The sequence below is a fragment of the Littorina saxatilis genome, linkage group LG17 (assembly GCF_037325665.1).
Source record: "Littorina saxatilis isolate snail1 linkage group LG17, US_GU_Lsax_2.0, whole genome shotgun sequence".
Taxonomy (NCBI): domain Eukaryota; kingdom Metazoa; phylum Mollusca; class Gastropoda; order Littorinimorpha; family Littorinidae; genus Littorina; species Littorina saxatilis.
The window spans coordinates 40,018,049-40,032,130 of NC_090261.1; the positions used below are offsets into that span (position 1 = coordinate 40,018,049).

The 14,082-nt window shown below is 41.5% G+C and overlaps 2 protein-coding genes across 2 annotated transcripts; both read right to left on the reverse strand.

Moving 5' to 3' along the window:
* Positions 1 to 486: 486 nt before the first annotated feature.
* On the reverse strand, positions 487 to 4,303 carry LOC138952569 (endoglucanase-like; the record flags this gene model as incomplete). Its single annotated transcript, XM_070324256.1, has 3 exons — positions 487 to 1,222; positions 3,239 to 3,367; positions 4,003 to 4,303. Coding segments are annotated over 3 exons (600 nt in total), but the record flags the coding sequence as incomplete, so codon positions are not given.
* A 1,604-nt stretch (positions 4,304 to 5,907) lies between these two features.
* Positions 5,908 to 10,699, reverse strand: LOC138953430 (endoglucanase-like). Its single transcript, XM_070325238.1, has 4 exons — positions 10,541 to 10,699; positions 7,663 to 7,926; positions 7,146 to 7,271; positions 5,908 to 6,211 (listed from the first exon to the last, which is right to left on the reverse strand). The coding sequence occupies exons 1-4, from the start codon at positions 10,575 to 10,577 to the stop codon at positions 6,042 to 6,044; spliced, it is 597 nt and encodes a 198-aa protein (XP_070181339.1). The 5' UTR covers positions 10,578 to 10,699; the 3' UTR covers positions 5,908 to 6,041.
* Positions 10,700 to 14,082: the final 3,383 nt, after the last annotated feature.

The window sequence follows — 14,082 nt, forward strand, 5'->3', positions numbered from 1 at the left end:
CTTTCCAAAACTGTCACTTAGAAGACAAAGGCCGGCTTCTAGGGGGGTCCGGGGGCTTTCCCCCCAGAAAAAAATGGAAAAAAGTTAAGGAAAATGGAGCAATCTGGTGCAAACTGAGCCATCATGATCAGGTTTTCTTTTTTTCTTCTTTTTTTTTCTGTTTCTTAAAAAAAAAAAATTTAGGCTAGGGGGGGTTTCCGGAAACCCCGGACCCTCCACCCCCCTCCCTGGATCTGCCCCTGCATACTCCACGGAATCCATTGGTGTGTGTGTGTGTGTGTGTGTGTGTGTGTGTGTGTGTGTGTGTGTGTGTGTGTGTGTGTGTGTGTGTGTGTGTGTGTGTGTTTGTGTGCTGTTATTGTTTGTGGGATTGTTTACGTTTATTTGGAAAACAAGAAACAAGAAGTCAATTCAAACAAACGACAATTGGAAAAAGGAAAATACACAGTTTTCTTGAATGTACATTCTCACCAAAACACTGAAACATTTTGAGCAAGCAATCATTTTTATTTAGAACGATAGTCAAGGACATGCAACTCAATGAAATACGATCCAAGGCCAGATCATGTTTCAAATTTAAATCTGAATTTGGCTTGTTTCTTGTGTTGTATCAAAACTGATCGAGAATAGTGGTTCAAAATTTACAGGGTAAGAATGTTCTGAACCCTACACATTTTCATAGGTGTTTTTTTACTTCAATTATCGGCAAACCGTTCATTTACTGCGAATGCTTTTCATTGTTGACTGTTAAAGCAAGTCAATGTCGATAAACAATAAATCAAACTCGACTTTAAGATGCTATGTAATATTAAGCTGAGACTAACTCGAAATCTGTCGAAGTAGGAATGGCCTGAGGTTGTTGGGGTTTATTTTTTCCCAGTTAGACGCAGGACATTTTTGGCTCAGACTGAGGTATCTTTCGGTAATGTGGAGACGATCAGTTAGATTGCACTACTAAAATGAAGGATGAGCAGAATCTTTTTAAATCAAAAGAAGGGGAGCAGGCACATATTACTAAATGGAGTTTGTTGGCGCAGTCCACTCCGCGGAGTCTACTTTCCGGTACCTACACATTCGCACTGGGAGCTGAGACTGTGTAAATGCGCAGGACAGTTGACCTCTTCCCACACCACTTCCGGGTTGTCCCAGCCTAGCTTAGTGACCTGTCCCACGTGATCCATAAGGTCAAAGTGCACCTCGTAGCCAAACGAGTTTGTTTTGTCTGTGCGAAAATATGAACAAAACAATATGTTGGTATAAAGTTCGCTTAAGATTCATCACCAATGATATTTTTTATAATAAACACAGGTTCGTCATTTGGGCACTTTTTCATACAAAGAGTAAATGTTAAAACACTTGCTGCATGTTTTTTTTGCTTAGGCTAATGGGATCGTTATGTTCTGCATAACTCTCGCTGACTGCTCATCTGTGTTCTAAGGCCAAATGAAAATATATGTTGGTTTAGGGTAACGTGACCAAAAAAGATAGGGCGGCTTTTTTTCTTCTTCTTTTTACATTTAGTCAAGTTTTGACTAAATTTTTTAACATAGAGGGGGGAATCGAGACGAGGGTCGTGGTGTATGTGTGTGTGTGTGTGTGTGTGTGTGTGTGTGTGTGTGTGTGTGTGAATAGAATAGAATAGAATAGAATAGAATAGAATAATCTTTATTGCCATGAAACACACAGTTTATAAGGCACGTAATTAATTAACAAAGAAACTGTAGTAAAAGCAAACATCACCGTTTTTTGAAACATTCGTAAACAAACTGTGCTAGCTGGGTTTGTAGTTTGGGTATTTGTAATATTTGGCTGGGAAGAGTGTATTGGCCTGAATAGGCTATGCTTGATATGAATTTTTCTCTAATGGAAGTATATTTGGTGCATTTATCCAACAAATGTATTTCATCCTCTATCACATTACATTTTTTGCATAATCTGTCATTTACTGGTGTATTTAAATGTCGACCCTTTTCAATTTCTAAATCGTGTGCACTTATTCTTAACTTTGTTAATGCTTTTCTGTGATCTAAATTTTTTACCTCATTGATATAAGATTGCACTTCGTATTTCCTCGAGTCTGTTACTTTTGCGTAGAATTTTAATTTTGAATTTCTGTGTGTGTGTGTGTGTGTGTGTGTGTCTGTGTGTGTGTGTGTGTGTGTGTGTGTGTGTGTAGAGCGATTCAGAGTAAACTACTGGACCGATCTGTATGACATTTTTCATGAGAGTTCCTGGGTATGATATCCCAAGACTTTTTTTCATTTTTTCGATAAATGTCTTTGATGACGTCATATCCGCTATTTTGTAAAAGTTGAGGCGGCACTGTCACACCCTCATTTTTTGATAAAAGTGATTGAAATTTTGGCAATGCAATCTTCGACGAAGGCCGGACTTTGGCATTGCATTTCAGCTTGGAGGCTTAACATTTAATTAATGACTTTGGTCATTAAAAATCTGAAAATTGTAATTATTTTTTTATAAAACGATCCACAATTACGTTTATCGTATTCTTTATCATTTTCTGATTCCAAAAACATATAATTATGTTATATTCGGATTAAAAACAAGCTCTGAAAATTAAAAAATATAAAAATTATGACTAAAATAACATTTCCGAAATCGATTTAAAAACAATTTCATCTTATTCCTTGTCCGTTCCTGATTCCAAAAACATATAGATATGATATGTTTGGATTAAAAACAGTTACACGTTCAGAGAGTTAAAAAGAATAGAGATATAGAAAAGCGGGCTATCCTCCTCAGCGCAACCGCTACCGCGCTTTTCTGTATTGTTAATTTCACTGCCTTTGCCATGGGCGGTGGACAGACGATGCTACGAGTGTACGGTCTTGCGGAAAAAATGCAATGCGTTCAGTTTCATTCTGTGAGTTCGACTGAGCTCACTAAATGTTGAATTTTCGCCTTACGCGACTTGTTTTTCTTTAAATTTAGTTGATTTCAAAGAAAGTTACTTCCCTTAGTCTCGGTATGGTTCGCAAAATGTGCCAAAAGTTTTGTTGTTGAGAAATAAAAAACTAATTTTAGGGTCGGCGGGAAAAAATAAGGTCGGTCGATCGGGTTACCCTAAACCAACATATATTTTTATTTGGCCTAACCTCTTCTTACACTTCATTCTTTGACTTTTCTTTTATACTACAGCAACCTGGTCTGTAACTCTGTTCTAATTCTCCGCTAGGAAAAAAGAAAAGAAAAAAATACGTATAATTATATAGCCTACTTGTTCCAGGGGGGCCGGCGATGCCGCACCATTTCGTGTTAGGAGCCTCGACAGGACAGTCGTCGACCAGTATGAAGATCTGGGGATGGTTGTTTGGGGGTGGTCCTGCTTCCACTGGCAGAAAACCACCTGCAACACAGTACACACATGTTAAATTTTCAAAATTAAAACCACCACCACCACCACCACCACCACCACTAGGGCCACCACCGTCGGCAAAACCATCACAGTAACAACCACTGTAACATGAGCCACCTCAGTCCTCCGCCTTCAAAACGAACACCACCTCCACAATTACCACCACCGGCCAGCAAAACCACCACCACTGTCATTGCTTGGTGAATGGGTGAGTGGTAGCTCAGTTGGTAGAGCACTATAACTTAGTTGTGATCCTCGGACCCACATGTTTGATTCTAGGTGATCACTCAAAGACGGTATCCACGTTCCGCCCCTGTGTCATTGCCGTGGCACTTTCTCGCAAAAGACCAAGGCCAGAAGTGCCGGTGGGTGATTATACCCGAAGACCCCCCCACCTTGACAGTGCGACTCCTGTTGCTGCAAGATTTTTCACTATGAGAAAGCGACCAACGACCACTACCACCGCAAAGAAAAGCAAAGGGGAGAGAAAGGAAGGAAAAAAGAAAGGAAAAAGAAGAATCCGAGACCTGCCATTGGATCCTAAAAAACTGAGCCGAATGATCTGAAATACATGTAGGCGCAACCTTAACAACCGACAACATCACCAGCAAAAACAACAACCTTACCAGTAGGTGTAAGCTTGATGCACCGACCACATCTGGCTCCACACCATGTCGCGTTGCCGCCGTTGTCGAAATACATCTGGGAGGCCGCTGCAGTCATTTCTTGAACGCCCCAGTCAAAGGGCAGTTCTTTACCCACCGGACCACAGCCGCACGAACCTTTGAGACCGTCGTCATAGCGCGTGGTGCTCGCGCATGGCTTGCCGAGAAACCTTCGGACTCCTTGTGCATCTGGCTGACACTTCGGTTCTGCCTTCAGTAGGACAGGTGCTGGAAATATAACAGATGAAAATAATGACGAGTGTGATCAGCCGAATTATTTTCGTTGAGAATGAAAGGCCTTTAAAGCCAACGTCGGCTGGAATGCCGGTGCGACAGATGTAGATCTGGTTTTTCGTATCTGGACTGCATCCGGTGTTGCTGGCAACGCTAAATCTAGCTCTGTGGTTTTCTACCACAACAAGGCTGTATGCCCATGAGACGGATGTTCGGCTTTAACAACCATAAAAGGTTTAATTAAGGGCATTTATCCATTCGTTTCTTGTCCGTTTACACCCACTAAGGCATATCATGGGAAAATAACTGGCTGCTTCGTGTCGTCCGAGTTACTCCAAGGAGTTGTTCCCCTGACCCACTCTCTTCAGCGTCCCATCTGAAAGCTGAGAAGGATACATGGTATCGTACACGTCCGATATGAAGCCTAACAGATGTAAGGTAGGCCTACTCCATGTTGTGTTCTCTCGAGGAGTATATTTCAGTGAAGATAGTGTACACGTGTGTGTGTGTGTGTGTGTGTGTGTGTGTGTGTTGGATGGCTTGAAATAAGTTTATTATTCCTATGCTACTGTGTGTCAACGGTATGCTAAAACAAGTCGCGTAAGGCGAAAATACAACATTTAGTCAAGTAGCTGTCGAACTCACAGAATGAAACTGAACGCAATGCAATGTTTCAGCAAGACCGTAGCATCGTCAGTCCACCGCTCATGGCAAAGGCAGTGAAATTGACAAGAAGAGCGGGGTAGTAGTTGCGCTGAGAAGGATAGCACGCTTTTCTGTACCTCTCTTCGTTTTAACTTTCTGAGCGTGTTTTGAATCCAAACATATCATATCTATATGTTTTTGGAATCAGGAACCGACAAGGAATAAGATGAAAGTGTTTTTAAATTGATTTCGAAAAAAATTGTTGATAATAATTTTTATATATTTAATTTTCAGAGCTTGTTTTTAATCCAAATATAACATATGTATATGTTTTTGGAATCAGCAAATGATGGAGAATAAGATGAACGTAAATTTGGATAGTGTTATAAAATAAATTTTCTTTTTACAATTTTCAGATTTTTAATGACCAAAGTCATTAATTAAATTTTAAGCCACCAACCTGAAATGCAATACCGAAGTCCGGGCTTCGTCGAACATTACTTGACCAAAATTTCAACCAATTTGGTTAAAAAATGAGGGCGTGACAGTGCCGCCTCAACTTTCACGAAAAGCCGGATATGACGTTATCAAAGACATTTATCAAAAAAATAAAAAAAACGTATGGGGATATCATACCCAGGAACTCTCATGTCAAATTTCATAAAGATCGGTCCAGTAGTTTGGTCTGAATCGCTCTACACGCACGCACACACACACACACACACACACACACACACACACACACACACACACACACATACACACACACACACACACACACACACACACACACACACATGTACACCACGACCCTCGTCTCGATTCCCCCTTCGATGTTAAAACATTTAGTCATAACTTGACTAAGTAAAAAGACACGTGGACTATTTCTAAAGACAAAAAGCGCACACTGACACACACACACACACACACACACACACACACACACACACACACACTTCAGCAAATCAATCAGACACAGCACAGACCGCGGTTGAGTATAGCTCATTGCGTTTATTCAAGAAACAGTTCATATTAGGCCACTCGATCAACACATCACTTTATAGACTGTGGACCATTTAAAAAACTAACTTTTTGAAACGAAGGTATTGGGACAAACACTTTCATTTTCCTTGGGAGTGACATTCGCACTGCGACCAGAGATTGTGGAAATGCGAAGGACAGTTGACCTCTTCCCACACCACCTCCGGGTTGTCCCAGCCCAGCTTTGTGGCTTGTCCAACGCGATTCTGGAGGTCAAAGTGCACCTCGTAGCCATGAGAGTTGTGCTTGTCTGTTGAACAAATCAGATAGTGAAATACAATTTTCGATCTTCAAACTGGTTTAGGTTTTAAGGTCGGCTAAATTGAGTTTGTGGTTGTGCTGCAAAGATGGAGAGAAGGAGAGAGATACATGCCACCTACTGTGTATCGATGTAATTATTTCAGAGCTGGGCATCAGTGAAGTGTTTGCTTGTGCGCAGATTCTAGATAACTTGTCGCATGAGCAACCCCTTTCCACGATCGGAATAAAGGCAAAAAAGTGTTGACTGTAATTAACTGTCGCAATATGTCACAACACCTGTTTTTAGCATTGAGAAATAAAGCGTCAAATGTGAGAAGTGCCCAGCCTTGTATCCGTTTCTGTGAAAATGGTAATGAGTTCGGAAATAGTATTCGTGAAGGCGAGTGAAAATCCTCATTTTAATTTGTATAATCATTTTCTAATAATCTCTTTTTGATTTGTTTGTTGTTGTTTTTTAACTCCACAAAGGCGTTCTTGAAAGCAGTAACGGAAATATTATTTGAATAAACAAGAGAAATAATTATGGCTTAGCTTTTGTGACAAGGTACGTACGTGGACCACCACGTCACCCTTTCACAAAAAGTAAACTTATCTACCCTGATCAAGATAATATAGGTGTCTTCCAACAATTACAACCACAATAAAATAGAATAAAACGAACTTAAATTAAATGAAATAGGCTGGAGAAACAGACACCCACTGAAGTGATAAATCATCGACGAAGAGGAAGGACGGGTGGGGGAATCTAAGGATGATTATAGAATGTTTCACTTTTGTTTTAGTGGAGGAGACATTTAGATACAATTGAACCCACTTATAAGAAACTCGCTTACAGAAAACACCGCATAAAAAACGGTGGGGGAGGGGGGGGGGGGGGGGAGACTGCCAAGCGTGCTCTTTGTGACTTGTATTGAAGCACTCACTTCTTCCCGGTCTGTCGGAAATTCCGCACCATTCTTGATTCCCTTGAATGGGGCAGTCATTCGTCACCATGAAGACGTGACCTTGGTTGTTATGGGGTGCTCTCCCCTCGTTAGGCACAAATCCACCTGGAAATTAATAAGACACTGGAGGTAAACGTTTTTCAATCTGGCGTGCATTATTGAAACAAAGGAAACCGGACTTACCTTGACAATTAGCTCGACATATATACATTCAATTTTGGACGTTTCAACCTGAAGGCCTAATTATGTGCATTATGGTCTGCTGTTGCTGCTGATTCTGTTCAGAAGGAATTCGTTTTTACTTAAACATCATGGCCAAAAACAAAAACAAACCAAAAAGCAAAAACAAAAACCACGAACAACAACCAAAATAAAAAAACAAGCAAGCAAGCAAACAAACAAACAAACAAACAAACAAACGAATACAAACTTTGACATTCTTTGCGATATACAAACAGCGAAGATCGCATTGCATTTAACCATCAACAAACCTTACCTGTAGGTGTCAGCTTGACACACTTGCCGCAACTATTGCCGCACCACTGTCTGTCCCCCCCTAAGTCAAAGTACTTCTGGGAGGGGGCGGTCACAAGTTCATTCAGGTTCCAGCTGAAGGGCGTGTCCGAACTCGTCGGTCCGCATCCGCATGATCCTCTGTGACCGTCGTCATAGTGCGTGGTGCTCGCGCATGGCTTGCCGTTATATCTTCGCACGCCGTGCGAATCTGGAGCACACTTCTGAGCTGCTCTCAGCAGAGGCACTGTTTTGAAGGAAAACTTGTGTACGACCAAAGCTTCAATGCAAATCCTTCGGCGTAGATGCACGATAAGGAGCCTAAAGAGCCATAACTAAAGCGTATAACTGTTAATCACAGAGTCATTGTCCAAAGAAGTGACATGGGTCTTGAAAAATAATTTTCAAAGACGATCGTTGAAAACTGGTTATGTATATCTAACAGCATTAGGTGTGGTGAAACTATAAATGGAAAAAGTAACAGATTTTTTTTGTAGTTTTCCTTGTATAAGGGGAATTAACATAGGGGGGTGGGGGGGGGGAGGCATTGGCACTACGAAAGACACAAAAGTAAAACTGCAAGTAACGCGCTCAATAACCAAACATTTATTTTGTTAAAGTCATGTATGATTCCACCGCCATGACATAATGACATTGCATTCAGTTGGGTTGTTGTTTTTGAAAATGTTTGTCTGTATGTAATTAAATGGTAAACAACAACTTATGTAAAGTCGAGGCACACCCATGTTCAGTTTTAAGGTTCAAGGTGCAATTACCGGCAAACAAAACGATACAACATATTTGAGCAAACTAAACTTACAACCAAACATACAAGGAAAAAACAGTCAAGTATGCTTTGAAAACGTATAACTTTATTATTTTATTTATGCAAGAGATTATTCATTGCCTTGAAAACGATATAGTTGTATTTTCGTCTTAAGTATGTCACCCGCCTCCGCGACAGTAATGTGGGAATGACCCGTAACCAAGCCTTTCACATCTTATGCGTGCGTTCATTACAACCTTGCAGTTTGTCGCAAAATGAGCTGTTGTGAGCTGTGGAAGAGTTGTATTCCTTGGTTTTCTAAGATTAGACGCTGTTCGGAAATAACTCTGACAGCCTTTTTGTGCACTGTGGAAGAGTTGTATTCCTTGGTTTTCTAAGATTAGACGCTGTTCGGAAATAACTCTGACAGCCTTTTTGTGCACTGTGGAAGAGTTGTATTCCTTGGTTTTCTAAGATTAGATGCTGTTCGGAAATAACTCTGACGCTTTTTTTTGTGTGAGCTGTTGAAGATTTGTATTGCGTCAATTTGTGAACACCGATGGCGTCATTACAACAAGCTGTGTCAAAAAGCAGCGTCCCCTCAATATGATGCATCTTTCTTTTGAAAACATTTTTCCATTCCCATTTGTGTAATCACATGCACTTATGGCGGAATGACCGAGGTGTTTTAAGTGACATTGTGGTGGCACGGGGATGGAATATGGATACCGTCTCTGAGTGCTCTTCACAAAATAAGCTAGGGGAAGGGCTCCTAATATGGACCACTTTTTGTTTCATGCTAATAACTAGCTTGTTTTCTTGCGAAGAAGTTTCATTTTGTGTTTGGTAGTCCTTCTCTCTTAAATGAACCGTTAGGCCTAATTAGAGTGAAATAGCTTTGATAGACATTCAGCAAAAAATAAATACAGAAAAAATCACAAAGGGTCCATATTAGGCGCCCAGGCTCCTAGTATGGACCAGTGAAGCGGCCTTCACGAATCACTGTCAAAAGCCCCCTATACTTCAAAATAACATGATACAACTTATTGTGCATGTCAGATTAATTCAAATATGCTTTAGATTGATCTGTTTCGGGTTGATGAGAGCATTATTTGAAGCACACCAGGAAACTAAAGAAGCATATTAAAAACAGAGTGAAAATAAGTGAAATTATCAACTTCCGCAAAAAGAAGCTCAATTTGATATATTTTTTTGAAAGCTCGAGGGCTAGTTATAGGTTATTTTCAGCAAGCTTCTTAATGAATTAATGAAAATAGCCTTTAGCTTTTATTTTCTTCGATTTGTTGAAGGTGGTCCATATTAGGGGACTCACACATACTTTGAGATTTTGCTATTAATTTTTGTTTGCAGTTGAAACTCGGGGTCAAAACTGCTAAAACGTAACAAATACGGTCTTAGCTGTCATATATAGCAATTTTTGTGTGATAAAAGCTTTGGCTGTGGACAGAAACGAGTCCGTTTTAGGCGTCAAAGTTAGAGTGAACGCTGCCAAAAGTGAAAAAAAGATAAAAAGCCTAACGGTTTTAAGGTTTGTGTTTCTGCAACTGTTTTGACATGCGCAAGTTATCCAGAGAGGGTGAATACAGCGAATGAAATTATTTTTAGCGCTCTAGCGCCGTTAGTTTGTCAGATCAAGAGGTGGTCCATATTAGGAGCCGGTCCATATTAGGAGCCCTTCCCCTACCAGCTACTCCCAAACATGCACATCGATTCATTCAATACATTGTGACACTATCGACATGTTTACAACTTTACTCACCTTCATGGATTCACTCTTCCACATTACATAAACCACCTGACAGTAATTTTGGGAAAGAAAAAACACACACATCTGTTTGGTTCCCATCTCATATTTTGTCAGAAACCTGAGATTATCATTTGGCAAAGTCCACTTCGCGAAGCTCGCTGCAGGAAGCTTTGGCGCTGAATTTTCATTGAAAAGACTTCGCGAAGTTAACTTCGGGCTCAATTTAGGAGAACCTTTAGCCGGGCTGACAACACCGACAGAGATGTTTGCAGTGGGGTTTATGAGCGAAAGTATGAATACTTGAAGAACTGAAAATACAGTACGTACCTGATACGCACAGCAGGATAAGTGCGAGACGCAACATTTCAATCTTATTCCAGCAATGAACTACAGAGCGTTTGGCGTGCTCTTTTACAGTGATCACATGCAGTGTTTTGTGGAACAATAAAGGTCGCTTTATCTATGAAGAGAATCTTATTGTTCACCTTTGTACAACTTATTTTGAAACATGTTTTCCTGACTTCAGTTCAACGCCATTAAAGAGCCAATCCCCGTCAATAAATTGTTCCAAATTGATTTTTAAAAAAATATAAAAAAAATAAAAAAATTGGGGTTTTGGCTCTATATAGACACAAAAAACACTATAACATGCACGTTACTATGGTTATACAGACTTTTAAGACCAGGCAACACTCTCGTTGCAAGATTTTAAAGACGAACGACGACACCAAACAATACCCCTGCCTGTCTGATATCCGTGATAGTTTACCAGTCCCCCCCCCCTCTCCTCCCCACCCCACCGTAAATGGGGTGTATAGGTTTCCCTCTGTCTGTCTGTCCTTCCTTCTCTCCCTTTCTTGGATCTAATTTGGTGTTTATGGGCCGATTGTGCAGTAGTAAATAAAGTGGGGATTGGGGGGGGGGAGTCAAAACCACCTTAGGGCAGCGCTTGTCGTGAAGTGACTTCTCTCCTCAACCAACTCTGTCTGTCGTAACCTCTCTGTTTTATTTATTTCTCTCCTTCCAGAGCGTGTTTGTTTGTTTGTTTGTTTGCTTAACGCCCAGCCGACCACGAAGGGCCATATCAGGGCGGTGCTGCTTTGACATATAACGTGCGCCACACACAAGACAGAAGTCGCAGCACAGGCTTCATTATTCTGACACCGGACCAACCAGTCCTAACACTAACCCCATAATGCCAGACGCCAGGCGGAGCAGCCACTAGATTGCCAATTTTAAAGTCTTAGGTATGACCCGGCCGGGGTTCGAACCCACGACCTCCCGATCACGGGGCGGACGCCTTACCACCAGGCCAACCGTGCCGGTCCCAGAGTGTGTGCAGTCGCATCATGTTCAAGACACGGTATATTCAAGTTGCTGTCTTACAACGAGTTTTGAAATGTGTGAACACGCTTCCTATGTCGTTCTTGTTGGTCTTGGAGTTGCTGTTTATGACTGAATGTTTTAACTGACGAGAGCGGAGACCTATAGGTTTGTCTCCCGATGTATGTGTGTGTGTCTGTTTGTCTGAGAAAAGCATTTATCAAAAACTGACAATAGATTTTGATATGACCTTGTGACTGACTTTCTTCCCCAAAATACAGTACAGATTTTCCCCAAGCAGCTTAAATTTTCTTCTCATAACTACCCCCCTCTCTCTCTCTCTCTCTCTCTCTCTCTCTCTCTCTCTCTCTCTCTCTCTCTCTCTCTCTCTCTCTCTCTCTCTTTGTCTCTCTCTCTCTCTCTCTCTCTCTCTCTCTTTGTCTCTCTGTCTCTGTCTGCCTCTCTCTCTCTCTCTCTCTCTCTCTCTCTCTCTCTCTCTCTCTCTCTCTCTCTCTCTCTCCACCTTAAAAGAAAGAAAGATAAAGATAACAGGGGGCGTATAATACTATTTTAGTACAATCGCTTGACTAAATGGTCAATCACGCCTCAGTGTTCTTGTTTAAGTTGCTGTTGTAATCGTCGTCGTTGTCGTTGCAGTGAAAGCATGTTTTTATTCTATTCCGTATGATACCATAGATACAAAGGCCTATTTTAGGTCAGAAAGTCTAAGCACAAGATAAGGGCTATTGGAAGAGATACGTGAGATTCAGGGTGTGGACTGTGAAAGTCGAGGACGAGATGTTAAGAACGTTGTGTAGCGTGTAGCAGGGGCTTTGCCTGCAGAAAATTGTCCATGCTTCGTGTTGTGTCTTTCCGAAGGTACCGCCCAAATGCTCCTGTTAGCCTAATTTGTTTAAAGACTTAAAGGCACAGTGCAGCTCACAGCCTTCGTTTTGCATTTTTGTTGCAGCTGAGTGCATTTACAGTTCAAAAATCCTCCTATGGTAGTAAAACACACCCAAAACTACCCAACGACGACATCTGTGAAGCTCGACAGTTTCTTGTTCACGCGAGTGCATAAATTAACCCAGTTATTACGTTGGTGTTTGGTCGGAGTTCGATTCAACTGAGTGATTCCGGCCTCCATTTTGTTTTACACAAACTCATGATGACGTCTGACATAATTTGCTAGTGACGTGTCTTTTTGAGCATGATGTGGTGATCTACCTGATCTAAATTTAGATCCAAAAATAGGTCAAGACCAGCCGGGTCCGAGTACGAAATTAATTCGTAAAAATTTCGCAGTTCTTGACTCTTTGGGTGCAAGTCAATGAAACTTGGTAGTTCTTCTAACGGATAGCTGCCTGAGGTATGACTAAAAGCCCCAGGGGCTCAGTGCACCTGGATTTGACAAGTTCAGTACCTACTACCTAACTTCATTTCAGACCCACACCCATTATTATACACACATTTCACATTTAAACCATTAGTCGGCCCCCTGTCGATATTTATCGACTAAGTTCCTTGTGTTGATTAAAGTTGGGGTGGGGGTAGGGCGTGGGAAAAATGGGGGAGGTGGGGGGTCTGGGGTGGGCGGAGGGAACGTAAACCTACGGAAACTTTAAAGATAATTATTATCCTTCAAGTCCCGACTAAATTATCTTGTAAAACACCACAGACTTTTCCATGAACTACGTACATGCATCTTTTCATTTTCTTTTCATTTGGACAGAACCAAAAATTAACAGCCGTACCGTGACTGCTTTTTGTGCAAAGTATTATTTTCGTAACCGGCACTTTTGTCAATCTGCAACATGTATTCAGCGAACTGCGCTGGAAGCAGCCAGGCTGTTTATTGTTGGTATGTGTGCAAGGTGAATGATGTTGCCGGTTATCACGTGTAAAAGCCTGGACAGACTCGTGGTGGTGTACGACATTGATGTTGACGCAGGAACGAGGGTAACTGTAACCATTCTAATTCAAGAAAAGAACCTACCTGCAAGACACAGCAAGATAAATGAGGACTTAATCATGATGACGTCAAGGTCAGCTGAATGTGGTCAGCGAAGGACAGCCCCGTTTTATACTGACCACTTCCATGCTGCTGGTCAAACGCACCTTATCTCTGGCACGTCTTGGCCGTTTGGTCACTCGAGGCCGGTGGATGTCGACTGGGGGTTGGGGGCGATAAAATGGGCGCTAGGTTTAATATAAGTCCGGGGAGTGTCTGGTAACAGTGTGAGGGTCACCTTAGTCACAGGCTTATAACTCAAACAGTTCTTGCTCTTTTCTAAAAACGGTTTTCACCACTGGATAGAGCATAAAAAACTCTTTAGGAAAATGTAAAAATATGAAAATCATGCAAAGGTGACATGCGACTCATTCCGTGGTGGAGGGTCACCACACACAGACACAGACAGACACTGAGAAACAGACAGACACAGACACAGATACACTCACACAGACACAGACACAGACACACACACACACACACACAGACAGACAGACACACACACACACACACACACGCAAATAAGCATGCACGC

What these genes read in the sequence shown, in the direction of transcription:
- LOC138953430 (XM_070325238.1), bottom strand. Translation starts at nt 10,577, where the DNA reads ATGTTGCGTCTCGCACTTATCCTGCTGTGCGTATCAG. An exon ending in TATCCTGCTGTGCGTATCAG is followed by an intron (nt 7,927 to 10,540) that starts GTACGTACTGTA and finishes CCTTCAAAACAG; the next exon opens with TGCCTCTGCTGAGAGCAGCT. An exon ending in TTCCGACAGACCGGGAAGAA is followed by an intron (nt 6,212 to 7,145) that starts GTGAGTGCTTCA and finishes TTTGTTCAACAG; the next exon opens with ACAAGCACAACTCTCATGGC.